The 26,941-nt window shown below is 44.8% G+C and overlaps 1 protein-coding gene across 8 annotated transcripts in view; it reads left to right on the top strand.

Annotated features, from left to right (window-relative positions):
• Positions 1-26,736, top strand: part of PALM2AKAP2 (PALM2 and AKAP2 fusion) — a 771,069-nt gene extending 744,333 nt beyond the window's left edge. For all 8 annotated transcript variants that reach the window (XM_039543348.1, XM_039543349.1, XM_039543350.1 and 5 more), the window contains 3 exons: positions 8,283-8,461; positions 12,027-12,065; positions 23,173-26,736. In XM_039543348.1, the coding sequence (XP_039399282.1) occupies positions 8,283-8,461; positions 12,027-12,065; positions 23,173-23,265 (311 nt within the window). In that variant the 3' untranslated portion in view covers positions 23,266-26,736. The remainder of the gene's footprint in view (positions 1-8,282; positions 8,462-12,026; positions 12,066-23,172) is intronic.
• Positions 26,737-26,941: the final 205 nt, after the last annotated feature.

Below are 26,941 nucleotides of genomic sequence, written 5' to 3'. Positions count from 1 at the left end.
TAGCTGTATCTGATGTGTAAATACCTTTCTTTTTGTGACTTCCCTTGCTAATTAATCCTCCTTAGAAATGAACTGCAAAGACTATTTTTAACTTGTTTGGAAGATTTCAGTACAGAATAAAAACCCAAGTCTGTGGCAGTTGTTTTTAAATGCTAATGATGATTGTACTTTCACTAAATTTGAGATAATTACTTCCCTAAAGTGCTGAGAAATCTGAGCTTGGGAACTTCTCTTTGGCAGAGTAACAGCCACCACAGCTACCATAAGCCTACATAGAAAAACCACTTCAGTCTAAAACCTCTTTTTCTCCCCCCACCCTCTTTTTTTCCCCCTCGGATAAATTACTATCCAGCTGAAATTTCTCAATTTCAGTCTCACTCCAAAGATTAACTTGGAGACAAGGAAAGGGGGAGGTCTCAACAAAAGTGGATGAGTCATTTTATTATTTGTGCAAGCATGAGGAAGGGAAGATTGGGAGCCAAATACGACCCTTCAAAAAGAAAGGGAGATGCGTTTTTTTTTTTGGTACATGCATAACTCAGAAACAAGGGCTCAACTTCAGCTGTCCCGGCTGTGGTGGTTGGACAGGTGCTAGGGATCGGATGCAGTCAGAACGCTGCAGCTTGCACTTTTAGGTATTTCTGAGGCCGTGGGTGTTGTGCAGTCATTTACTCCAGTTCAAAGAATAAGAAAGAAGGATGGTAACTGTCTATTAACTGTTGGCAAATTTGCCTTTTTAATGGCAACCACAATCCATGAGGAAAACTGTTTCAAAAGAAGAAGAAAAAAAAATCCTGCCACAAGCCGTTTTGTTGAAATAGCTTCTGTTGAAATGGTTTTCCTCACGTGTAGCTGTCACCGTAAAACAAGACAACAGCTTCTATGCAGTTAATACAACTGTTTCCTGTATGCACCCCCACCCCCACGCTTAGTATCTCAGGTACCATTGTTTGGTGGCTGTTGGTAGCTGCAGCCTTCTTAATGGTGGCTACTGAATTTGTCCCAAGTGCCAATACTATCTGTGGAGTTTCTCCTCGGACTTCCTTTCATTCCCCACTATTTCACAGCACACCAGCTGGGTGTCACATGGTGCACTTGAACGGAAGAGAGAGAATGTTCCTGTTTGTGAAGGAGTGTATTACCACTTTAAGGGACTGGCTGGGGTTGCAATCAAGGAGGCCCCCACCCCACCCTAGAAGTGGGCTATATAAACGCAAAGAGGATGCTTGCTGAGAGGGAAGCAGAAGACATATAGACTGCAGTGAGTAGTGGTGGTTTTCTCTCAGTCTCTAGGGGCTTGGCTACACTTGCAAGTTGCAGCGCTGGTAGAGGCTTTCCAGCGCTGCAATTAGTAACTGTCCACACCTGCAAGGCACATCCAGCACTGCAACTCCCTGGCTGCAGTGCTGGCTGTACACCTGGTCAGGTTGGGGTGTAGCGATTGCAGCGCTCGTGATCCAGTGCTGCTCATCAAGTGTGGACACACACCAGCGCTGTTATTGGCCTCCAGGGAATAAGGAGATATCCCAGAATGCTTTTAACTAAATTACTCTCTTTGTTTTGTTATGTAGCCTCTCTTTGTTTTGTTGTGAACTCCGATCGGAGCTCCGTTGAACTGCTTATCTAAAAAAACAAACACTGATCACAGCAAACAGGAGCTATCTGTACCTGGCTGTGAATGATCAAATGAGAGGCAGGGAGTGAATGTTTGCTTGACAGAGAAACAGCGTTGGAGGCAGGCTGTTTGCAATTAAGACTAAGGGTTCGTGAACATTTTGTGATTTTTCAATCCAGGAAGCTAACACACAGTGTTGGCTCCAAAAATCCACTCTCTCTCTCTTCCCCGCTCCCTGTCACAGTACACCACCCTCCACCCCCCTCTTTTGAAAAGCACGTTGTTGCCAGTTGAATGCTGGGATAGCTGCCCAGAATTCATCACTCCCAACAGCGCTGTAAATGCTGCAAATGTGGCCACACACCAGCGCTGGTAGCTGTGAGTGTGGCCACACACCAGCACTGTTCCTGCACAGCTGCATGACCAGCGCTGTAACTCCCAGCGCTGCAACTTTCAAGTGTAGCCAAGCCCTAGGAGACCAACCTAACTGTAATTGCTTCTGTCCTGGAGCCTTGTTAAAAGAGGATATGCTATTTTGTTAGTGTGTATTGGCTTCTTCTTTCACCTGGGCTGCAAAAGCAAATCTCTTGCCACCCCAAGCAAGGGGAGTTAAGGTGGGAACACTTACAACACCACAAGACCACAAGGATTGTGCACAGGGACTGCCCACACCCTTACACTGTCAAATAACATGGCAAATTCTGGGACTTACAGAACCAAAGTAAAGTGCATTAAGGCCCTGGTCCTTCACCTTGAAAGTCAATGCTGTTTTGGTCGCCTCATCTCAACAAAGATATATTAGAACTGGAAAAAATGCAGAGAAGGCCAACAAAAATAATTAGGGGTATGGAACATCTTCTGAGGGAAAAGATAGAGGTCTATAAAATCATGCATGGGATGAGAAAGTGAATAAGGAAGTGCTATTTACCCCTTCATATAACACAAGAACCAGGGTCAACCAATGAAATGAATAGGCAGCAGGTTTAAAACAAACAAAAGGAAGTATTTCTTCACATAACACACAGTCAACCTGTGGAACTCTTTGCCAGAGGATGTTGTGAAGATCAAAAGTAGAACTGGGTTCAAAAAGAACTAGGTAAATTCATGGAGGACAGGTCCGTCAATGGCTATCAGCCAAGATGATATGGGATGCAACCTCATGCTCTGGTTGTCCCTAAATCTCTGATTGTCAGAAGCTGGGACTGAACAACAAGGGAGAGGGACTTGATAACTGCCCTGTTCTGTTCATTCCTTCTGAAGGATCTGGTATCAGCCACTGTCAGAACACAGGATACTAGGCTAGATGGACCATTGGTCTGACCCAGTATGGCCGGCCTTATCGCCTTATGTTTTTAATGGGAGCTTTGTTGTTGATTCCAGTGAGTGTAGGTTCAAACCCTAAGGCCACACATCCCTGGGACAAATGTGACAGCTACAGGAATAGCTATTTCAGCTCAGATTTGGAGTGGAGCAGGTGAACCGCAGTTAAGGTGGAAGCCATGGGATGAGGCCAACAGAGAAACCCTGGCCAGAGATGGGACAGGGAGGACTCGTCGTCGTGGAACCAAACTCCATGGAGTAGTGCAGAGCTTCGGCGCAGACTTGCGTAGCCTGCACAATGAAACCCTTTCAGCACTCAGTGGGGCATATGACCCACTCAGTCTTCCTGGCTGTCGTTCACACATGGGGAACCCTCATCTCCTGGGACATCAGCACTGCACTGTCTCTGAAGGCATCCCGCATTATATAAGGCAGATGGGGACCATGCGTAAGGCTACAACTTAGTCTCGGGTATTTTTAGTAGAAGTCATGGACAGGTCTCAGGCAATAAACAAAAATTTGTAGCCTGTGACCTGTCCATGAATTATACTAAAAATACCTGTGATTAAATCTTGAGGTGGGGAGGACGATATGGGGGGGCGCCCAGGGCCAGTGACACCAGCCCTGGGGTCAACCACATTGGCCCATGTAGGAGGTCGCAGAAAGTCACAGACTCCATGGCTTCTGCAGGGGCCCTAACCATGAGTCATGGCCTTGATCTCAGAGGAGTGGTTTGTAGCTGTGAAAGGAACGGGTACCTCTCCCTCTCTGAGGGTGGGACTCCCCCTCAGCATCAGAGCAAGGCTCTGCAGCCATTGAACACAGCTGGCTTTGTGCTGCAGACCAAGGCAGGGGCAGGATTTGGTTAAGGGCTTGTCTACACTACAGCACACAGCTGCATCACTATAGCACTGTAGTGTAGACACTTGCTACGGCGATGGAAGGCATTCATGTTTGCAGGGGAACCGTTACACCCTGCCTCCCTAAAGTACACTGGTCTCCAGTAGCACTGCTACTTGTCAGCTTATATCAGCATGATCATCATCAGTCCTGTTTTTCAGAAGTTTATAATGTGACTGGTTTATAATTTGCTCCTGGTAGAAACAGTGCGGACAATCTCATCCTGCATCTTATTTCTATTGTCCGGTTTTCATTGTGAAAGGCTATATCGAAGTTAAACAGTTTCTCCAGTGTTAAGTCATGTGAGGGAAAATATAGGCTGGAAATGTTATTGATCTAAAAGATATTAGACCAGAGATCCACTATTGTGATGTGATTGCTTTTGGTGCTTAGAAAATACTTTTTTTATTTATGGGACAATGTCAACTTGAACTTTATTTTTAAATTGACTAATTTCAACAGAGTCCCGTTCGTCACAGGACACCCTTGAAATAGTTTATCCTGGTTTAATATACGGAATATATTTCTCCCCTGTCTCTAAGGGTCTTCTCAGCAAGGGAGCGTGGATGGGGCTAAGAGCAACAGAACATAATTTTCTTGGGCCCACTCTTGGTGCCCCACCCTCCCACTCTTGTGGGCACTCCCGCTGTCTGGCCTCTTTAGCAGTACTGTTGAGGTGTAACACATCCTGGCTTCTAAACTCCTTCCTGGGACCTGCAGAGGAATCCCAGAGAGTGAAGAACCCATTACCCAAGCACCTGCTGCTCCACCCTCTGGGCTCCCTAGTCCTGTGAGGGAAGATGGGGGCAATCCATTCTTCTATTGCTCACCCGTGTAGAAGGGAGGGAAGAACAGTTCTCTGATCCCAGAGGAGAACCAGGGATGGGAGAGGGCTCCCTCACCAAGGCTCACATTTCTCCCCAGACCCATCCAGAGGTTTGGAGAGTGAAGAAAGGGTCTCGGCTCCCGATGCCCCTTGGCTTGGCACAGGCGTCCCAGGAAACATCCTCCTAGCACCAAACTTGGAAGGAACAGCAATTCTGCTGTGTCAGCTGAGCACCCTCCTACGGGCCCTGGAAGAGCATACACCAGAGCATCCTCAGCCCTCCAAAGAGTGCATGAGACAGGAAGCGCAGCTGCCCAGAAACTGAAAAGAGAGAGGGAGAGAAATCATTTCCCAGTAACTTCTCAGTTCCAGGAATCTGGGGGTCAGCCATCATCACAGCCACAGCGGAACCACAACATACGATTTCTTTTCCTGTTGACGAGTTCAAGGAACATAACTCTGAAGAGAGGGGTTTATGTTTGCTCTCTGCCCTTTCTTGATGGCCTGTAACCCTTCCAAAGGAAGCACTATGGGTTTTAGAGAGCACAATATATATCCAAAGGGAGATATATCAAGGCTGTTAGGCCAAAAAGGTACCGATGGGCTGTGACTTGGATAGCAATTTTGCATGCACCCTGAGTGCTTGGTCCCGGTTCCCTTGAAGTGGGAGTTCTGCCATGGGAGCAGGAGAAGGCTCCTAACCTTTAACTCCCAGTCTCCTCGTTGGCTCACCCGTGTTTCTCCTCTGGGAGCAAGATTCCTCATTTTACTTTGCAGCCTTTGCACAAGAACTGAACAGAGCCACATGAGGCCAAGCCATGTCACAGGAGCGCTAGCTGGCAACCCAGGCCCATGTGTCAGCAAATACCTTTGTTCTGGTTTGTTATCATTGGATCACAAGCAGCGCACGCTTTCTGGATTTCTTGGATTGCTTTTTAAAAGGACTGGAAAAGCCACTGTCTGACCTTGGGCAAGGCTCTTGGTCTCAGTTTCCTCGTCTAGAAAACGGGAATAATGATGATACTGCAGTGAAATGTACATGTAACAGAACGCTTTCCTGGATGGACTCCTAGTGGCAATATAGGAATTATCGTAGCATCTTGGAGCCCTGGTAATGGACCAGGACCCCATTGTGCTAGGGGCTGTACAAACATAGAACAAAAAGACATTCCCTGCCCCAAAGAGATTACAATGTAAGTATAAAATAAGAGACAGCAGATGAATGCAGACAATATTGCAAGGAAACAATGAGACAGCACTGGTCAGCATGATAGACAGTGGTCACAGCAGATCAGCAGCCTAACTGTTGTCAGGATTTGTGTCGGCACCACTGCAAAGGAGAGTTTTAAGGAGGGATTTGAAGGAAAAAAACTGAAGTGACTTTGTGGATGTTTATGGGGAGCTCCTTGCAAGGGAGAGGCAGGCCCACCTTGATGGGGGGAATACCTGGCAATGTTTCTTTTGTTTAATTCTAATCAGATCCCCAAAGCCTCCACCTTGCAGGGTTTTCCAGCAGGCGCAGAGATTGAGATTGTTTGGGGGTGGAAGGAGCCGCCTTCAGTTATGAGCATTTTGTACAGCTCTGAGGGATTGTTAAGGTGACGTGGTGTTTATGCCTGAGGGAGAAATCACAAAAGGCCTTGTTGGGAACACTGAGGGCCTGATTCATCCCTGCAGTATACGTGTGTACACCAGCATTCAAATGCAGTAATGCAGTGGGGACTCAAGCCCTGAACCTTTCACTTTTAACACAGACACGATTTTCCATTAGTTCCGTCAGTTGTTGGGAGTTTCTTTCATTCTCTTCTTTTGGACACCCGTAGCCCTAGCTAGCCAGGCTCTCATGCTGAGCTCTGTTACGTTGAGACAAATCCGTAATGTCTGTGGAGTTACTCAAGATGAGACTCTGCTCCCATGGCATAGAAAATCCCACAAGCCTCAGAGACCCTTTGCAATTTCTAGGGACATCCCAGTAGGTCTGGGGATGGAGTTTCCAGATGAGTCTCTGTATTTGTGAATTTAAGCAAGACTTGTAACATTATATCTATCAGTGTTGTTGGGTTTTTCCCTGTTGGGTCAGAAATGAACCAAGCCCAGCAAGGGGATTTCTTGTTAAAGGCCTTTGCTAAGATTTAATTTCTTTCTTTTAAAAGAGAGCCTATAGCTTCTAAACAGCATGCACTGTTTTGCTGTGTGTGACCTCTGGTGGCCGCAGCTTTCCGTGACTTGTTCCGTAAGTTACTAGCTTTTGATTTTTCTCTGCAAAGGAACAGCTGAAAAGCCATTCGCAGTCCTAGTTAACCCATTTGTGTCTGTGCATGGTTTTGTTTTAAAAAGCCTCCACATCTAGGGGAAAGTTAGTGTGACTTTCTCTACAGTTCCTTTTCCTACTGTAGCTGATTATATTTAGGTTTAAACAGACGAATTCTCCTTTATTTGTTTTGCTTCCTGTAAAAGCCCCCCCCTCACCCCCCTTCTCACTGCCATGAAGTCCTCATTTCCAAGCTCATCAGTTTCCTTGCCTGAGGTTTGCAATCATGGTCCTCATCCTTTCAGATGAGGAAGGCTAGACTGGGCTTCCTCCCAGTCTGTTGACACTACCCTTCACTCAGCCAGAGGAGTCGCTGCCTGGTGACATAAGATACAACCTCTCTTCCCAGGAGACCTTCCGGCATCTGCCAGCCTGGAGAACAAAAGCCTCAGGTCCACAGCTGAATCTGGGGTGGGGTCACACAGTACACAGAGCAGTAGCAATAGTCTCCTTGTAGGATCAGTCTTCCCCACATGCCTGCTTTGTACCCAGTTCTCCAGCTAGGGTAGTTAAGTCGTGCGCACGTTGCCTAGTGAGCAAGCGGTCCTGTCAGCTACAGCCTGAATTCATCCTGGCTCCCAGCCTTTTCATCTAACTACTGGACGTGGGGTTCACAAACTCTTCCCTCACCTGGACTACATCTTAATAGAGAGCGTGTTTCACAGATCACCTTCCCCTCCCACTCACAGTCACATGGACCAGCGACTACTTGCATGGAAAAGAAATACTAGGAAATGTATCAAAGATATTTTTAGCTCTTTTCATGCAATTTAGCAGCTGGAAACAAGAAGGAGCCAGAACCATGTAACCGGACGGCCCTTGTTGAACTGCAGGTGCTCTATGGAACACAGTGTGGGGCCCCCTGCACTGTGACACTGTGCAGTTCTTTGGGTGTCTGATTCAATAAAAATAAGTCCAGCGATTTCCATAAGCTTGCATGTATGTCCAGAGCACAGAAGTGAGACATTAGGGGTTGGAGGTGGGGTGATTTAACCAGAGTTCTAGTAATGAGCAATGACAGGGTAGATTCGTATATGTATCACTCGACAGCTTTGCTAGGTGTTCTGAAATAACATCACTTAAATGTTTGTGAGAGTCTGGTCTGGGAGGGGGAAAAGGAGGAACTTGAAAGTCACATTGGCCGTGTTTGTTTCGATACATTATTTTATAGACTATGTTTCAGTATTTCTCTCTGTTCAAGCCACACTGGAAATATTGCTCCAACTCATTCCTTTTGCAAGCTGTGTCTTCAGTTGGAAACGACTTGGGAATCTGTCCATTTAGAAAGGGGTCCCTTCATGTCGTTTCAGGGAAGATAGAGAAGATCAGGCCTCCTCCATCCCCGACAACAGAAGGTCCCCTCTCCCAGTCTGACTTACTGCCTGACGAGGCTGCAGGATCCCAGAGGCCCAAGAATTTGCTGCAGACCCTCATGGAGGATTATGAAACACACAAAACTAAGAGGCGTGAGAGGATGGATGACAGCAGTGTAAGTACACTCTTCCCTTCCCCTCTTCAGTGTGTGTTTCATGACAGGCAGATCGCTGTGGTTGGTAGGACAAAATTTGGCCTCTTAAAGATCAATTGTTCTGTTGAGAATGATTCGCAGAGTGCCTTAAAGGTGTTTAAAGAATTTAAAAAAAAACAAAAACCTCCGATATCAATCAATCATAATGGCAATCGTATAATAATAAACTCTGCCTAGTTGCCCTCTGTGATCAGAGGATCACATGTGAATTCACTGCTCGCTGAAATCCTGCAATGAACTATGTAACCGCAGTATGAACCTTATTACTCATATCTGTGCACTACAAATATTCACCCAGCACTCATTAGACTCCCAAAGTCTTCTCTCCCAATATGCTCTGGGTTCAGTGTAAGACCTAGGATGGATTCCCTGAGGACACCTTGGTTTGCTCCAGGATCTGGTTAGGAACTTGTGGAATGGGATCCTGGATTTACAGTGGACAGAATGCTGTTTCCCATTGAGTCTGTTCTGTTCTTTCCTACAAGCAGAAAGGGGAAATTGACAAAAATTCTGCTCTGAGTTCTTCATGTAGGTGCCTGCAGTTCAAGTGTTTGAACTACCAGCATTGATGTTCAGATGGTCATCAGAGTAGGGGGATGGGTATAAATGTCATGGCTAATGACTGTCAGACTTCAGATGCATACAGTAAGCAAACTGTTCTCCCATCATTACACTGGGACTTTACAAAGGTGCCGCTCATGACTGTTGTGAGCATAAATGCTGTGTGGGTAGGATAGATGGGTAGTATAAACCCTTACACGTGTATGATTATTGTTAGTGGTTACTATTGGCAGTTGTTGTTTTTTATTTGCTCTAGTGCCCACAATGTGCCAGACTCTTTTCAAACACGTAAGAAAAACAATCCCAATCCCAAAAGAACAGACTAACACGGCTCCTACTCTGAAATCCCAATCCAAGGAGCTCATAATCGAAGGGAACCACCTTCTAAGCACTTCCACTAGAGGTTACAGCCCTGTTAAGACTATAGTCTTTAAAGTTCATACTGCAAACAGTAGCCTACAGAATATGATGGATTTTAATCTTTGGTGTTCAGCATTATATCAACAGAGTATGAGACTTCAGATTAGAAACAGTGAAATGTAAAAAGATCCCACTCCATTTTTGGTTGTAAGTTAATGCAAACTAGAAGGGTGGGTTTGAAGTGCAGATAGATGTTAGGGTCTGAGTCTGCTCCCACTGAAGTCAATGACAAAACTGCCTTTGATTTCAGTGTAGCAGGATCAAGCCCGTAAGCAGGCTTCCCCTGTAGGATGCGAGAGTAGTCTCAGCTCACCTGCTTCCATGGACTTCATCTGGCACAAGAAACTTTGCTAACTTGGCTTGTTGCCTTTCTACAGTGAGGACATGTCTCAAGAATGAGTTACTCGCCAGTGCCCTTTGCCTCTTTCAGAAGAGGTGACTGTCCAATGGGCTCGATCCCCTGGGGGCAAGTGGATAGTTTTCATTGGGTATTATTAGGATTTTCCCCTTGTGTATATTGCTGTGCTAATGCCTGTTGAACGATGCTGTCAAACCTTTCATTCAAGAGATTTGGGACCTCATTCGTCTCTCACTTTCTCTGGGTATAACCCAGGAGTAACTTCATTTAAGTTAGTGAAGTAAAACCAGCATACAGGAGAGGAGAATCGGTCCTTACGTGGCCTTAATAACTTTGGAGTTTGTTTCCATCAGCCTTTTTGCTTTAGATCTTGATATTGTTCAGAAGTTGCTTTGCAAAGGGATGAAGACTGATTGCATGCTCATCATAACCTTTTCCTTGTAGCACTAATGGGTGCAGGTGACTTACCAAGCAATGACTTATGACTGGAATTCTCTGCTGTATGTGGTTTACCATGTAGCACACATGAGTGCTGCTACTCTCAGAGAGATGTCATGATGCTGAGGGCCAGACTCACTGTTCAGTTACACCAGTGCATCTCCACTGAAGTCAGCGGGGTTGCACAGGTGCCTTCTCAAAAAGAAGTTGGGCAAGATTGTCTGTGTTTGAAACGCGCTTCTGTGTCTTGACTGAGAACTTTGGTCCAAATGAAGAGCATCACGCCATAGAGACAGAACTCTGCGTATCATGGTGGCTCAGTGATAAGAACACTATTAAAAGCCTCTGTTAATTAGAATTTTTACTGCCATACAATTAGCACCATCAAACAAATTGTGCACCAGATCCTGCGCTTGGATAAATTGACGTAGCTCCGTTGACGTTAAAGGAGCTACACTGATTGACCCCCTCTAAAGGTCTGGCCCAGCTTTATTTTCGTTCTCATGTTCTGGAAGCTCATCTGGAGCCAATTTTTTTTTTACATGTATTTATATTCCCCTTTCTGCTTGTCTAAAATCCTGTCATAGGGCTGTGTTTGTAAGACCAGAGTGAGCCTCCCCTAAACAGCTGGAATGTTTTCTTTTTCCTCCCTATATTTTCCTTTTCTCTTGTATAAACTCCTCCTGAAAGGGGGGGTTGGGAGGGTGAATAAGATATTACAAGATAAAGATGTAGCTTTGCCATGCTAAGCTTGCACCGTCCTTAGTTAAAGGCAATATTTTATGTGCCAGGCTAAGCAATAATTATTTAAACAACCACTAGTTCTGATTTGTCAGCAGAAGCTTTTAAAATGCAGTTTCAGGCAAAAGAGAGTAATCTCTGGATCTAATTACATACGAGAGCAACTCACTGAACCATTTTCAAGTGTCTACAATATACTGAAAAAAACATAATTAACAGGCAAACAGGCAGCTGCCATTTTGAAAATCTGATTGTGTAGAGCAGGCCTCTGGCTCGGCTCACCGTTTGAATGCAAGGAAAATGAGAGACTTTCTAAATTGTTGGCAGATAAGTTCTATTGGGTCAAATGCTCCTTTCTGCTGGGTAATACAGAAGGGAGCAAAGCTGAACAGACTCCAGTCCCAGTCCTACAAACACTAACATATGCAAGATGGGACTATTTGTGTGCTTAAAATTAACCACACGCATAAGTCCTGCAGCACATAATAAATAACAGTAAAGTCAGTGTTTGCAGGGTCGGGGCCTTGGGTGCTCCCTGCTCCAGTGGCACAAGAAGGCGCTTTGTTGTGCTCTAATTTCGGTGTGCTCTTGTTCAACATGGCAGCTCCTGTCGGCATTGTCAGCTTTTGTCTTTCAGGTCAGAGCAGACTGCTTTGACAATGGTCAAATCCAGTGTATTTGCCATTTGAAAGACTTTGCTCCATAAGGGGAGAAAATGTTATTCTCTTTCTCTAGCTGTGTCTTCCAAAGAAGAAGCCACTGGGCGGGAGATGATGGGAAGAGGATACCTGATTCGCTGCCAAGCAGCACGACTGAAATAGTTTGACCAATAAGAGTAAACATGATGGCAATTGGCTAAGCAACTTCATTTAAAAACAAATACATTAAAAAACTAACCTTTTAAACGGATCCAAACTGCTTCAAGTTCTGCTCCCAGTTCTTTTGTTTTGTTTCCAACTTCAACACGTCTGTTCAATGTACTAATGCTGGTCTCTTCCTTTCCACCAGTACACCTGTCAATTACTGTCTAGCAAGGTTACTTCCGAGGTACTTTTCAACTGCTTATCTTTGCTTTCTCTTGCATGCTCATTCCACCTGCATGTTGTTTCAGTTTGCATTCCCATGCTGAGTGTCGGTGCTCTTTCACATCAAAACAGGGGTGAGGATGTGTATGGGGGTGGGACCGGGGTCCCAGGGGAGCTAACTGAGGTCACTCAACTGGGGTGAACTGCAAAGAATGGGGCAGACAATCCCCAAAGCTGGTGGCTATTCCAATACTTAGATTTACCAACCCAGCACAAAACAGCTTCTGTAATACCTTACTGGTTACCCAGAAGCCAACCACACAGTTCCCTTAAAGTAACCCAGCCTCAGGCCTCCACCCAGATACCCACGTCAAGTATGATGAAGATTACTGAAAATCTTATTCATCATATAAAAAGTTCTACCCATCCCAAAGGATCAGACACATTATCTGCCAGGTTAATGAATATTCCAGATCTTACCCAAATACATGCTACAGCCAATTCTTATAAACTAAAATAAAATGTATTTAAAAAGATAAAAGATCAGTATACACACAGACATGAGTAAAGTTCTGAGATTCGGATTCATGGCAGAGATGGGGAGCTTTGTAGTTGCAGAGTTCTTTCAGAATTAAGGCCATAGGTTATAGTCCAATGTTTGTATTCAGGGCGGGCCAGTCAGCACTGGGATCTCAGTCCTTATGACTTAGGCTTTCCCCGCATAAAGCCTCAAGCAGATCCGAGATGACAGGACCAGGCCCCAGGGCTGGCTCTATATTTTTTGCCACCCCAAGCGCAAAAAAAAAAAAAAAATTGCCAGAATGCCGCCCCTGGCATTGTGCTGCCCCACGCACGTGCTTGCTTTGCTGGTGCCTAGAGCCGGTCCTGCATTTTATGCAGTCTCAGGCCTTCTTGTGACAGCCTGGAGTCCCTCTATGAATAGTAGACACTCATTTCCTAAGCATAGCTGGTAATTATCCACACAAGGCAATTGCCTGTTTTTCCACCATTCACAGATGATTGGCTATACATTTCAAAGAGAGATGAATACAGCTATATCCTAGGTTTGCAGTTCATTTAAATGTTAAGAATTTCTTTTGATCTCTGAATTAACAGAATACAGCATAGACAGGGATTGTTGATTACATTGTTGATCTCTACCCATATATATGTAAATACACAAAAACACAAACATTGTCTCCCCATATGTTTTTAAGGGTTGAATTTGAATCATTCATCCTGCAGGATGCGTAACCCTTTCTGATCATGCGTCACAGGGGGATATTCCCTCTTATCCAGCGACACCTTTTTTTTCCCCCTTATCCTTGGATTCTAATTACAATTTTTGAGTGATGAAGATTGTGATTAGAGGGAAGGCACCAAACCAAAACCCAGGATGGGAACTTTCCTGAGCATTGGGTGAGTTAGCATCCAGATTCAGCTCTGACCTTCCCAGATGAAACCCTCCGTAATGGGCAAATGTAAAACCTCAGATCCAAACATCCCCAACCTTGGAGAAGTTATGGACCCAGATCCAAATATTGTGACTCTTGCACCTCTCTAGTGATAGTGTCTTCAATGATATCTACATTTGTCCAAAGGATAAACACACCGACCTTTCCCTCTTTGACAGCATAGCTTCAAATCCCAGTTCCAAGTCGCAAAGGAGTTTGGTGACTTCATCCGTAGCCAAATCCATGTCCCTCTCCTGGGTAGTTTGTTCCACCTCACAATATGACCATTCCCAGCATGCAGGGTCGCACTATTGACAGCCAAGAGACCCCAGGCTGCAGAAGCAGGGGCATTTTAAGTCAGGATTGAAGTGTATTGACCAAGCATTTGAGGGGATGCTTGCACAGCCCTTACCTCTGCAAAGCTGGGCTGGTCTACACTGCAAATGTACATCCCTGAGAGAGACAGCTATGCGGACCTAAGTCCCTCCCTCCCTCCCACACACACACACACACACGCACACTCTCTCTCTCTCTCTCCCCCCCCCCCTCAGGTAGACAGCGCAGAGGACTCTCCTCACCACACATGCTCTCCTCCTCTTTTGGGGTGTCATTTATGAATGGCCAACATCATATCCGTGTATATGTTGCCTGTAAGAGGTAGTAGAGTTTAGATTCCTGATACATGGGCTTCAGGTGGAGATGTCTATGTGCCTCCCACATGGCATGGATAGTATTCTGATAGTAAGGGCGGGGGCGGGGAGGGGGGAGATAAGTGGGAAAGGAGTGAGAGTTGAAAATTGTTACAGACTAAGGTGAAAGTCTGCAAACTGTAATCCCTGTCACTAAACCTCAGCCCTGTGAAATAGCTTTTCAATCCTGGTGTTTCTGGAATAGATTCTCCACTCAGTGTGGAGGTCCTTAGCAACACAGCTCTGATCAGTATTAACTGGATCCTGTAACACTGCTGAGCTGTGAATATTCCCCATAGTCTGCTGTGGTTTATCTCTTCAGAATCCTAGGTTGTACATTAAAAGCACACCAGACCTTCTTTTGTTGTTCCGCTTTTTAAAAGGACTGCTAATAACTGCATGCTTGCACACACCCACAGTATGGTTATCCTGCAAACTTCCAGTTTTGTCTTGAATGACTACATTACATCAGCAGCTCTAATTCTTAGTGTTCCTTCCACCTACTATACTATAAGGAACACTCTGGTAACGTTTAGTTACAGAGGCAACTGAAAAGTTTGTAAAGGTGACCACTGTAAATTTACCAATCACAAAATAGCAAGACCGACGAGTTTTGGTTGCCATTGACTATGACCACACTGCACAGCACCAATAACACGTTCTTCTGTTAGGGTTTCCAGATGTAAGTGAGGCTCCCACTGCACTCTGCAGAAGCCCAGTATGTGCATATACTGTAAAAGCAGAAGTTAGCACTACGTATGTACTGTAAATAAAATATCTTCATGCTGCAGAAAAAGAGGTTTTTTTGTGCACGGTCCCTTGTACGCACCGCTGGTAGAACTTACACTCTCAGACTTGATTGGAATGGGTGATAGAGCACAAAAATCGCACTTGCAAGTGTTTGCATGGGAAGAGTTGTGCATGCACAAATAAAGGTGACGTTTTGAGAATTTTGCTGGAAGCATCCTCAGTATTTATCAGCATGAAGACTTAAAAACAAACAAACAACTGGATGCCACCATTGCCTGTTGGCGTTTCACCTCACTTACCTGTAAGCTTTAAGAAGTTGCTAGCATTGAGTGCTAGTCAGTTGATCCATTATTCCAAAGAACATGGCAAGCTCTGACCACGGTGAGGAAATATGCTCTAACTTTGTTTTGTAATTTACAAACCCCTTATGCTCATGGAATTACTCCTGTTGGCAAAAGGTCTCTTGAATTCACTTGTACAAATATCAGAGGCTGGAATATAGCTAATCTTCCTAGTCAATTTAGACAATATATGTAAAATCCTGTCCCCATACAAGTCCCTGGGGATTTTACCATTAACTTCAGGAGAGCCAGGATTTCAGTCTCTCTGCTTGTATGTCATCTCTGAAATGGTTCTGTGTTTAATTCTGTCAAGCTCAGGTTAGCAGCATCAAGAGAGATTCAGCTCCTTCACATCAATAGTGCCTCTGCTATGGAGAGAAATTAACTAGGGTTGCAGAATACTAGTCAGTTTCATTTAGTAACAGGTTCTGGACAGGGGCGGCTCTAGACATTTCGCCGCCCCAAGCACGGCAGCATGCCGCGGGGGGCGCTCTGCCGGTTGCCGGTCCCGCGGCTCCGGTGGACCTCCCGCAGACGTGCCTGCGGATGCTCCACCAAAGCCGCGGGACCAGCAGACCCTCAGCAGGCACGCCTGCGGGAGGTCCACCGGAGCCGCCTGCCGCCCTCCAGGCAACCGGCAGAGCACCCCCCGGGGCATGCCGCCCCAAGCACGCGCTTGGCATGCTGGGGCCTGGAGCTGCCCCTGGTTCTGGAGTGAGATGCAGTGGTACTGAATTCTGTCCTCGCTTGCATTCTTCATCTGCTGGTGCCAATGAGCAAGCAAGTATGGGATAATTCACCAGTACATTTGTTTCTCTCTATCCTCCACTAGGGGGCCGGTGGCTAAAGCTTGTACCTGACTATAGTGACTGCTTCAGTCATTTTTTTTAATCCTGTTAACCATCTACTTTAAAATAAAACTTGGCATTAAAACAATGTTCTGTAACTCTTACAGTCTCCGAGCTGAAACCCCAACATGTGTGTAGTAAGAGAGGTGAAGAACAGTTTTCACAGTTCTAAATCATTCCAAATATTTATCTGTCCTTTCAACATTTCGGCCATCTGAAATCTCTCGGTTTAATGTGACTTTGTGGTCAAATTAGTTTTTCCAAACAGAACATATACTTTACATCACTTGGCTGTTTTCATTAGAACTCTTTCCATTACGAGGAAACCTTGTCAATTATTCAGCCGAAGCCTGAGAGAACCACTCCTAGCTTTGTTAACGTTAAAATCTTTGTGGAGCCTATGTGCCAATTTGAGAGGCAATTCCAGACAAGTGACAAAACCCAGAGAGCAGTAACAGCAAAGGAGATGTCCATTCCCAGTCCTGTTTCTTAGCATGTGCATTTTACATGCAGGATGCAAGTTATCTGGGAGTTAGGCACCTAACTTCTGTAGGGATAATTCTGTTGTCAGCTCTACTCATACCACGTCATGCATAAGTGTAGCCAAGAGCAAAGGGCAAGATTCCAATATCTTGACTTGCATTGATTAGCACCTTACTCCATGAACAGTCCTTTTGACTTAAATCCACTTGCTGGACACTTCAGCATACACCAGTGTCGCCACCCAAAGCCACATAAATGCAGCACGGGGCATACAGTTCCTGACTGTCCACTCCAAATTATAGGTCTTTGCTACTGTGCTAAATGAGACTCGCTATGATCTAACGCTAGGACCCAGGCCTATATTTAGAGCTCTGAGTAGCGGGCCAGATTCTGATGTCTTTTCCCCAGCGAGTAGTCCATTTACTTCACTCCACTGCTGGATACTTGTACAGGCACCAGAGGTCATCAGGGGGAGTAAATAGCTACTCAGTTGGAATAGGTGTTTGGGGCCAGAACTGGGTGTATTATGGGCATTCCCCCCCCCCCCCCAAAAAAAAAAGGACCTAGTTCAGCCTGTTTGTTCAGCCTGTTTCCTTGTATATGTGACACAGGGCTAGTTTGGAATCCATTTTGCTGTCCATGTCACAGATTTTAGTAGAGAAATTGAGCCGTTCCCAGTTAGGCCGGTGACTTCTTACAGTAGAACCTCAGAGTTACGAACACCTGGGGAATGGAGGTTGTTCATAACACTGAACAAAATATGGTTGTTCTTTCAAAAGTTGACACCTGCATATTGGCTTAATACAGCTTTGCGAATTTACTCCCCAGTGTCCCCTGCCCCCTCCCCTCCCGCTCCTCTCCCCTCTGCCCTATTCCCCGATACCCTTCTCTTCCCTTTGCCCTACCCCATCCCCCTACCTTCCCCACTGCCTCTTTCCCCCCACCCCACCCCCTTCCCTCATTTCCCCTGGTCCTGCCCCACCGCGGGCACTCTCCGTAACAGGATGGTGGCCATGCAGGGCACCAAGCACACACAGATGGGGAAGGCAACCGGCACTAGGAACGAGGAGGCGGCGTCCAGCTGCAGAGGCAGTGACCACCTTCCCTCACCTGGCAGGAGGGGCGGCTCCATCCCCCAGAAACGTGCCAGGAGGAGATGCAGCGTGGGAACAACAGAGCTCCCCTCCGCCCCAGCAGGCCAAGCAGAGCAAGCCCTGGGCAGCTCAGCACTCACAGAAATCAGCAGGGCAGTGGCACGTGATCCCATGTGCCCCCAGCATGCCTTACCTTTGCTTGGGGGGGCAATGCCCTCCCGCACCTCCCCAAAACTACATGTGTGCAGTTGACCAGTCAGTTTGTAACTCTGGTGTTTGTATCGCCACGGTTCTACTGTATCTGATGAGTGTAATGGTAAATATAGAAGGCGTGGTTCACCTCTGCGTTAGGCCAATTTTACACCAATGTAATCCTATTGGCTTCAGGGACAGGTGTAAAACTGGAGTGATGTAGTGGTGAATCTGGGCCAGGTTTCTCTTTGGTTTCTCTTCATTGGGAGCTTCCAATGTGGTGGCTAGTTAAAGGGTACGTTAGCTTATGAAAATCTTATCAAAACTTAACAATAAGCTGGTTACCAGTAAATCTATTGATTTATAGAGAGTCAGGACCAGCTCCAGCTTTTTTGCCGCCCCGAGTGGCGAATGGGAGAAAAAAACAAAAAAACCCAGACAATCAGCGGCACTTCGGTGGCAGCTCAGTTGCGCCGCTTCATTCTTCGGCGGCAATTCAGCGGTGGGTCCTTCATTCCCTCTCTTCTCTTTGGCGGCAGCTCAAAGAGGAAGAGAGGGACTGAGGGACCTGCCACCGAATTGCCACCCAAGACCCGGACCTGCCGCCCCTTTCTATTGGCCGCCGCGAGCACCTGCTTCCTTCACTGGTGCCTGGAGCCGGCCCTGTGGAGAATAACTCCATGTTCCTCTCTGCCAGAATTTCTTTGATTTATCCTACTCTTCCTTTTAGTGTCCCTTCCTTCTGGGCCATTCCCTCTTCTAAAATAATGCGGGGCCGCGTCTTGAAGTCTTTGCTCAGTTTTCCAGCAAAGCTGCCATTGATTTCAATGGGTGAAATGCTGAGGAGAGCTAAGCAATGGAACTGCTGCTCATCGATTCCAAGGCCAGTTTGGGACCATTGTGATCACCTCAGCTGACCTCTGGCAGGCCACGTTATTCCCCAAAACAATTCCTAGAGCAGATCTTTTAGGAAAAACTTCCAATCTTGATTTTAAAGTTGTCAGTGATGGAGAATCCACCGTGACCCTCGGTAAATTGTTCCCCTGGTTAATTACGCTCATGTTAAGAATTTATGCCTTATTTCCTGTTTGAATTTGTCTAGCTTCAGCTTCCAGCCATTGGATCACGTTAGACCTTTCTCTGCTAGATTGAAGAGCCCATTATTCAATATTTGTTCCCCATTTAGATATGTATAGACTACGCAATCAAATCACCCCTTACCCTTGTCGTTGTTAAACTAAATGGAGTAAGCTCTTGACTCTGTCATTACATGGTGCGTTTTATGATCCTTTAATCATTCTAGTGGCTCTTCAATGAACTCTTTTCATTATTTCAACATCCTTCTTGAATTGTGAGCACCGGAACTGGACACAGTTTTCGAGCAGTGCTCGCACCAATCCCAACTGAATAGGCACTTTTCTCCTATTCAAGAGTCCCCGGTTTAGTATCTCAGGATCAAATTAGCTCTTTTCACCACAGTGTCACAATGGGAGCTCAAATTCAGCTGATTATCAAGTCGTCATGCGCCCGCCAGCCCCCGCCACCCCAACACCAAATCTTTTGCAGAGTCTGCTTCCCACAGTAGAGTCTACACTCTTTGTTCCCACACTCATACATTTGCATTTAGCCATATTAAAAGGTATATTGTTTGCCTGCACCCAGTCCACCCAAGCGATCCAGATTTCTCTGAATCAGTGACCTATCCTCTTCATTCTTTGCCACTCCCAGTTTTTGTCATCTGCAAACTTTATCAGTGATGATTTTGTTTTCTTCCAGGTCATTGATAAAAATGTTAAATAGCATAAGGTAGAGAATCAATCCTTGCGGGACCCCAGTGGAAACACACCTATTCGATGGTGATACCCCATTTACAATTACATTTTGAGATCTATCAGTTAGCCAGTGTTTAATCCATGTAACGTGGATGCCATGCCAATATTTTTCATGAAGACTGAAGTCTGAAATATAGTACGTCAACAGAGACATTAAAGACATTGGGAGCTGTGGTGCCTCGCACTTCTCATTCTTTGGCCCAGTGAGAGTTATGACCAAGTTAAAAACTTAAGTAGAGGCTTTGGAGACCAGCTAATAGACATGATGGTTGTTTGCTATCATGCCTCAATACAGCGTTGGTAATTCTCACACGGGGAAAATAAATATCCTGCTTCATCCTCTCCAATGACTAGTCAATCTCTAGTGCTAATCTTGTATGGTTATAGAAATGCTAGTAACAAAGCTGTAGGGGGAGATGCTATTGGAGCTGTGCGAACGCTGGGCCAGATCCTCAGCTGTAGTCATTTACACCTGCTGAGGATCTAGCCCAGTGGGTCTCAAACTTTTGTACTGGTGACTCCCTTTCACACAGCAAGCCTCTTCATGTGACACCCCCCCCCCCCGCTTATAAATTAAAAACACTTTAAAAAATATTTAGCACTATTATAAATGCTGGAGGTGGAGCAGGATTCGGGGTGGAGGCTGACAGCTCATGACCCCCCCATGCAATAACCTCATGACCCCCAGAGGGGTCACGACCCCCCAGTTTCAGAACCCCGATCTAGCCCATAGTATTTCTTCCTGCCAGCCATGTTCTTTGACTGAGAACAGTGTTCACGTATAGTAGATTAGCAGCTTTAAACCAGCGATGAGGAGGGACAAAGGGGATGTAACGGAGGGAAGGACTTTCTCTCTGCTCTGGGGCTTTGGTAGCTTAAAGCTAAAATAGTGCCGATCCAAAGCAGAAATCTTAAACCAAAAGGCCAGATCCTCAGCTGGTTAAAAACCAGCACTGAAGTCAGTGGAACCATGTTTATTTCACACCAGATGAGGATCTGGCCCTAGAACACTGGGACTAAAACAAAATCCTTTATGTTTTACATTAGCCTAAAATTAAGGCCCAAATTGTGCAGTCCTTACTTAAGCAAAACTCTCCTCTACTGCCATGGTGGTTTTGCTCTGATAAGGGCCTCAGGTTTTTGCCCTGAGTTTGGTGTCTTTTCTATTTACTTTTCATATCCTGTGAGAATGTAACTTCTCCTTTGCCCTACACTTCTCTTTAATCCTCATTCCCATTTTCTCCTGCTTCTGCCACTGCTCAGCAACATTCCCCAGTTTTGAAGCTAAGAAAACACCAACGTTTATTTCCTATTGTGCTGACGCTAAAAGAGCGACTGTGTTCCTATAGTCCTTCTGAACAAGTTGTCAAGAAAAACTGGGCAGTGGTGCCAAACCCCTTTGAGATCTTGTCCGAGGGCATGATTTATGTAATCAGAATCCCTAACACCTCATTTGAACCATCAGTCCCCAGCTTTGTAGCTGCAGCAGAATCAATATGCCATTAGCGGCTGTAGTGTCTCTGTGGAGTTTTATTCAAGAAGTGGTGCGGAGTTTTATCTTGTAAACATATTGGTGGGAGTGTGAGCACCACCTCCCTCTGCTGGATGGAATCGGACCTGCTTCCATTTGAATGGTCTTGCCTTCTAATGGTTTACAAAGAGGATATAAGTAGCTTTATGCAGATATTCAGTAATGTAACATTCCAGTAAACCTGGACTGAGTTTTGGGCACACATAGTCCCTCCCCATCGCTGCCAGGAAAGGAGATACGGTTTCAGCCGTTTCAATACTGCGTGTGCTGGCTTAATTTCACCTTGAGTTTTGGGGTTTGTTGATCCATCGGCTCAAAAGAAATTAGAGGGCACGCAAACTACAAGGCACAAACAAAGCTTTGCCAAACCCCTTCTTTCCCCAAACTGCTGAGTGTCCCTGAGCTCTAAATGAACGTTTGGATCCTAGTGTTAGACCACAGAGAATATACTCCTTTAGCACAAGTAGCAATGATTTGTAGCTGTCTGTCAGGAGTTGTAGGCTCCTTACTGCATATATGCAGCCCAGCTAGAGACCCTGACATCTGTGAACGAGTGCAGTCATGGATTGTTACAAGCTCTAAGACCAAGTAACCTCTACTCACCCACCAACTGGCAGCTAGGTTACCTTCAGATGCTCTTTGTATCTAGTGTCCTCGTTCTTACATTCAGATATTTGTAATCAGATTGGAGCCCTAGTGTGCTGGGCTGTCTATAGACATAACATAACACAATCCCAGCCCCAAAATCTGTACAATGCCAAGACGTGCCATATATGTGTAGAACACACTGGTGGGGTAGGGGATAACGAGGATGACAGTAATAGGAATACAGGGCTGCCTGCACTAGCTAACCTGGACGCTTTAGCGGCATCATGGTTGGTTTGGATTTTTTAACCTAAATCTATAATCCCCTTGAAAATGTTTCTCATGTGGGGTCTGGTTGAAAGCCCCTAGAAGTCATTGAGCAATTTTCCATTGATTTCAGTGGGCTTTGGATCAGGTTCAAACTTTAGATCACCCATGTGGTTCTTCCCTGGCATTGGTTAAGCCTGGGAACATTCTAAAAGGTTTGGTGAGATGTGGAGGAGTCGGGACTAACAGCATGCTGAAGGAAGGATGTGATGGAGTATGTCTGAGATTTCCTTTTATTTCCCAAGGGGGAAATTCACCCTTGTGCCGGTGGCAAAGACCGGGCCTGTGTATCACATCATCCCTCTTTAGGCATGTAGTGTGTGGTTCTTTCACCCAGAGGACTCTGTGTTCTTCCATGCATGTGTTCCAAGCAGTGGCTTTTTCATTGATTTTGCTTCAATCCAAACACCACAGCAAGCCAGTGTGAAGGACCCTTGTGTCTACAGGTAATGACACGTTTAAATGAAAAACAGTCTGCAAGACAAAGAGCTAGATCCAAAGCTGATAGAAGTCAATGACAAGGCTCCCCCTGTCTACAGTGGGCTGGAACCGTGCCTCTGATAAGGGTCACGTATGTATGTGGTTACCTTGTGCTGTACGTAATCCCCACACGCACGTGAAAATGGATCCTTCGTAACCATCCGCCCCCTGCTGGGTGTCACTTGGCCTGTCTGAATTGGGATGGGGAGCATGCAGCAGCCTGAGTTAGGCTTGCAGAGCTAGACTTGACTTCTCCACTTCTAACTTCGGCTGCTATATGAATATTAGGATTTAAATAGTCCAGCTTTGACCTTAGGAGCTATTTGGCATAACCCTTGCTCACACTGGCAAGCCCTTAGAGACATAAGTAGCCTCGGTCATGCTGCTCCTGTGATTGAGCAGTGAGCGTGGACTGCATAATTAATCCCTGTGTGTGCTAGTAATTGGGGTAGGGGGGAAGATGGATACGAGAGAGGCGTGGAAGAAGGGAACCAAAGTAAGTGGTGTTTTTTTTCTTTTCCAGGTCCTTGAGGCTACCAGGGTGAATCGCAGGAAGAGTGCCCTGGCACTGCGCTGGGAGGCTGGAATTTACGCCAACCAGGAAGAGAATGAATAATCCCCTTGCAATAAAACGGGTGTTTCAGACCGAGGAACCAAACAAACAAACAAAAAAAAAGCAGCATCATTTAATCCGATATTTATTAAAGATCCAACAAGCTCACTGATCCACAGAGACAGGATTGCGCCATCTCCAGGCACCATTAAGCGAAAGAGAAAAACCCACCCACAAAATCCACACACACCCAAAAAAGAATGAGAGGATGTTAGGCGTGGACTGGTCAAGGAAGGGTGTCATCGCCATTGGCAGAAGCAGCAGCAGCAGACCCGTTGCAACAGATCAGCATGAGAGGCTGAAGGAGTTGGCAAAAACTTAAGGCAGGGCAAATATATGTGCTTCCTTCTAACTGAATTTCCAGCCCTGCTTTGTATCAACGAGAGAGTTTGGCCCAGGGTAGCCTGTTGTGTCACCAGGCTTCCTTTGGACTTGCCTGTAGCTTCTCCATCATCGCACCTGCTGCATTAAGAACGTTAATGTTACTTTGGTTTACTCCAGAGAGCCATAAAATGCAATGATTTATTGTTTTTGCTCTTATTTGCAGGGGGGGGTGAAGATCCCCCCCCCTTTCTCTTAATTTTTCATTTAAAAATTGGAGGCTGTTATTGCAAATGTACAATCCATGTTTTGCAATCAGAATATTTAATAAAGTATCCTGGTCTGTTGCAAACACAATCTGTCAGTTTAGGAGAGAGCTGGGGGGAATGCCAAGCCAAACGGATAACCTTAGCTTTAGGATCCTGTATACTTGCAATATGAACTGGTCTCCAGTTTCTCAGTGCATATTTACATAACTTTCTAAATATACAATCTGTATTTAGCGGGCAATGCCTATTTTTATGATGGGTGTGGGCAGAGGCATATGTACAAAATGAATAAAGGTTGAATAACCTGAATCAGAAAGGTAAGAGGGGAACACACTCAAAAAAATGACATTTAATTTTTTCGGAGGCAATAATTTAATCAAGCCAGATGCTGGCACAAACAGAGGTATGAAACAAAGGAAAAAAGTTATGTCTTTAACTATATTTATACAGAGTAAAAGGCCTTGGAGTTAAGGTAGAGTATGCAGGTTTCCAGGAAATAAAAAGTTAAAGAAAGTAATAGAGAGTGTGTGTGAGAGAGAAGCAAGAAAAAAGATTATTTTTGCTGTTCAGTGTTTTCAGAGCTAAAAGCAAAATAGAGAACCTTTAGTTTGTGCGTAGGCTTGGAATCAGTGACGAAGGGTGTTGTGTGTCTGGGTGTGAGTGAGCACATGTGTGTGAGGTTGGAATCCTAGAATGAACAAGAGCTATGGGTGTACAGATTTATTTTCTCCAAAGCTGTTTGCCAGCTATGGGGGTGAGTGAGAATTTCTTTTTTATGAAAAGAGATATAAAATGGCACTGAGCTGATGCAGTATTTGTAATATTAAAATTTGACCTGATATGGTATTTGCATGAATCACAATTGCGAAGTATTGAGCAGTTTTGTAAGCTGACATTTAGAAAAGAAATGTGGTATTTATTCTTGTGCTTTGTATTCATACGTAGTATAGAGGCTGCCAGGTTTACTCTTTCTTTTCATGCAAAGCAATACAATACGTATTTTACAACCGGGAACCATAATTTCTGGACTAGAAATTACCAAGTTTAGGAGACATATACATGTATGTATTGTTTTTATACACCTAAAATTATTATTTTAACTTCTTTTTAAATCAGCCAAGAGGCTGACGCTCCCCGAAATCCCTCTTCTGTTTTCATACTGCTCTGTGACCTGACATGGTGTTTTAGTCCGAGGCTCACCTAAAATGGCTTTAGATACTGTGAACATTATTCTGGTGCTTTTATTGGGCAAACAGAGAGCCTGCAACCAAAACAACTTATTGTTTTTAATTTCTTTCCAGCCTGTGGTTTGACACACATCTCACAGGTTCCTTTACACGGTCAAAGATTTTGAAGCCCGTGTTCAGGGATTGTAGTAAAAGTGGCAATAAGCATTCATTAAACCTGTTCTGTGAATTACCTATTAACAAAAGAAAACTCTTTTGAACTGGGCAATGTCTTGTATTGATTTCTTTAAAGTGTGTCATACTTAAGAGTATACACACATACAAATAGACCAGCTGTAAATGCCAATCTAGTCAATTCGGACCCAGTTCAATAAAGGTGTGTTAGTGTTACCAGTAGACTATAGGAAGTATAATTCCACACGCTCAGCAGTCTGTTGCTCAGCTGATGAGCAGGTATTGTGTGTAGTAACACTTACAGGAGTTGCACACCCGTATTGAGAGGGGGTTTGGATCCCTCTTAGTTTGAGGAGAACAGAGATGAATCTTGGAAAGCACTTCTCTAGCAATATTACATGTATCAAGCTGTATGTCATAAGTGGCTCATTACTGAGAAATGGTCTTACATCAAGGCACGTACATTTGAACTTCTCACTGCAGTGGTTGGATTCTTACAGCTTTTGCTCCCTTTGAAATGAATTTGCTTCTCCCTCTGCATGGTTGCCACCTAGGGTTGAGGGCATTGTCAGGAGTTCCTGGCTCTCTCTTACCTTTTAAGAAACATGCATCTGTTGTTTTCTTGGGGGATTATTTTTTGTAAGTAAAAAATAAATAACTAAATAAAACATTGGATGTCACTTCTTCAGCTTTATATTGCTTGTCACGGGGCATCTCCTGCTTTGTGTGCTCCTTCCGCCCCCAACTCCTGCTGTGAAAATAAAGTCAATCGCCTATAAAACCAGTGTGGTTTTGCCATCTTGGAATCCTTTGTGCTGGGATGGAATCTAAGCAGCATTTTCACATATCCTGCAATAAAAAAATGTTTGCATGTACCAGTCGAGTATAGCTAACCTCTACCACCCACCCCTTTCTCTTCCAGAAATTATGGAAGCAAAATCATTCTTGTCAGCAGCACATGGTTCGGTGCTATGATAACTTAAATGCTATGCAGTTTACTTGCCTCTTTATTTCAGTTGCATGCTACCAAGCATATAGGTCTATAAATATAGGCAGGCATACATCTCTATATATAAATAAATCAAATGCAACAAAGGAACACTACTGCCAAATTAACTTGGTCTCCACAAAAGAAATGATAAAAAAACCTTTTCTGTGACAAAGACTGGTTTTAGTGCAAGTGTGTAATGAAAAATAGTTAAGCATTAGAATTGTAACTGTCCAGTTTTTGGTTACAAATGCAGGTTTCCTGAGTTGCAGCTTTTTGAAACAACAAGAAGTTTTGGCTTCATCTTGTTCCTTATCCAGATTATGAGACAGTAAAAACAAAAACAGTGATTTGTTTTACAGCCAAAAGGTGGCGCTGTTGTCGTGTTTTATCAACCAATCTGACCAGCCCTGGTTTTCTGTATACATTAACCACTTAAATGTTATTCTGCTTTTGTTTCCTGGTGACTGTGAGGCATACAATGCAAGTATATTGTTATTTTCTCATTAAAACAGAAAACTGTGTTGAGTTTCTATAATAATGGGTGGTCCTTAGAAATGCTTGCAATGTTCTTTAATAGGATTGGCAGCTGCCAATCCCAATGATTGGCTGGTAAAATTGGAGGTAGATACCATGGGGAGGAGAAATATGCTCTCATCCCATCAACGCAAACAGCTGCTAAAAGACATGTGTTGCATGAAGCCCTAAATAGTGTACCTGCTGTTCTTTTCCCACAGTTT

Source organism: Mauremys reevesii, linkage group 6, assembly GCF_016161935.1.
Source record: "Mauremys reevesii isolate NIE-2019 linkage group 6, ASM1616193v1, whole genome shotgun sequence".
Lineage (NCBI taxonomy): Eukaryota > Metazoa > Chordata > Testudines > Geoemydidae > Mauremys > Mauremys reevesii.
This window is presented reverse-complemented; position numbering and strand designations above follow the sequence as displayed.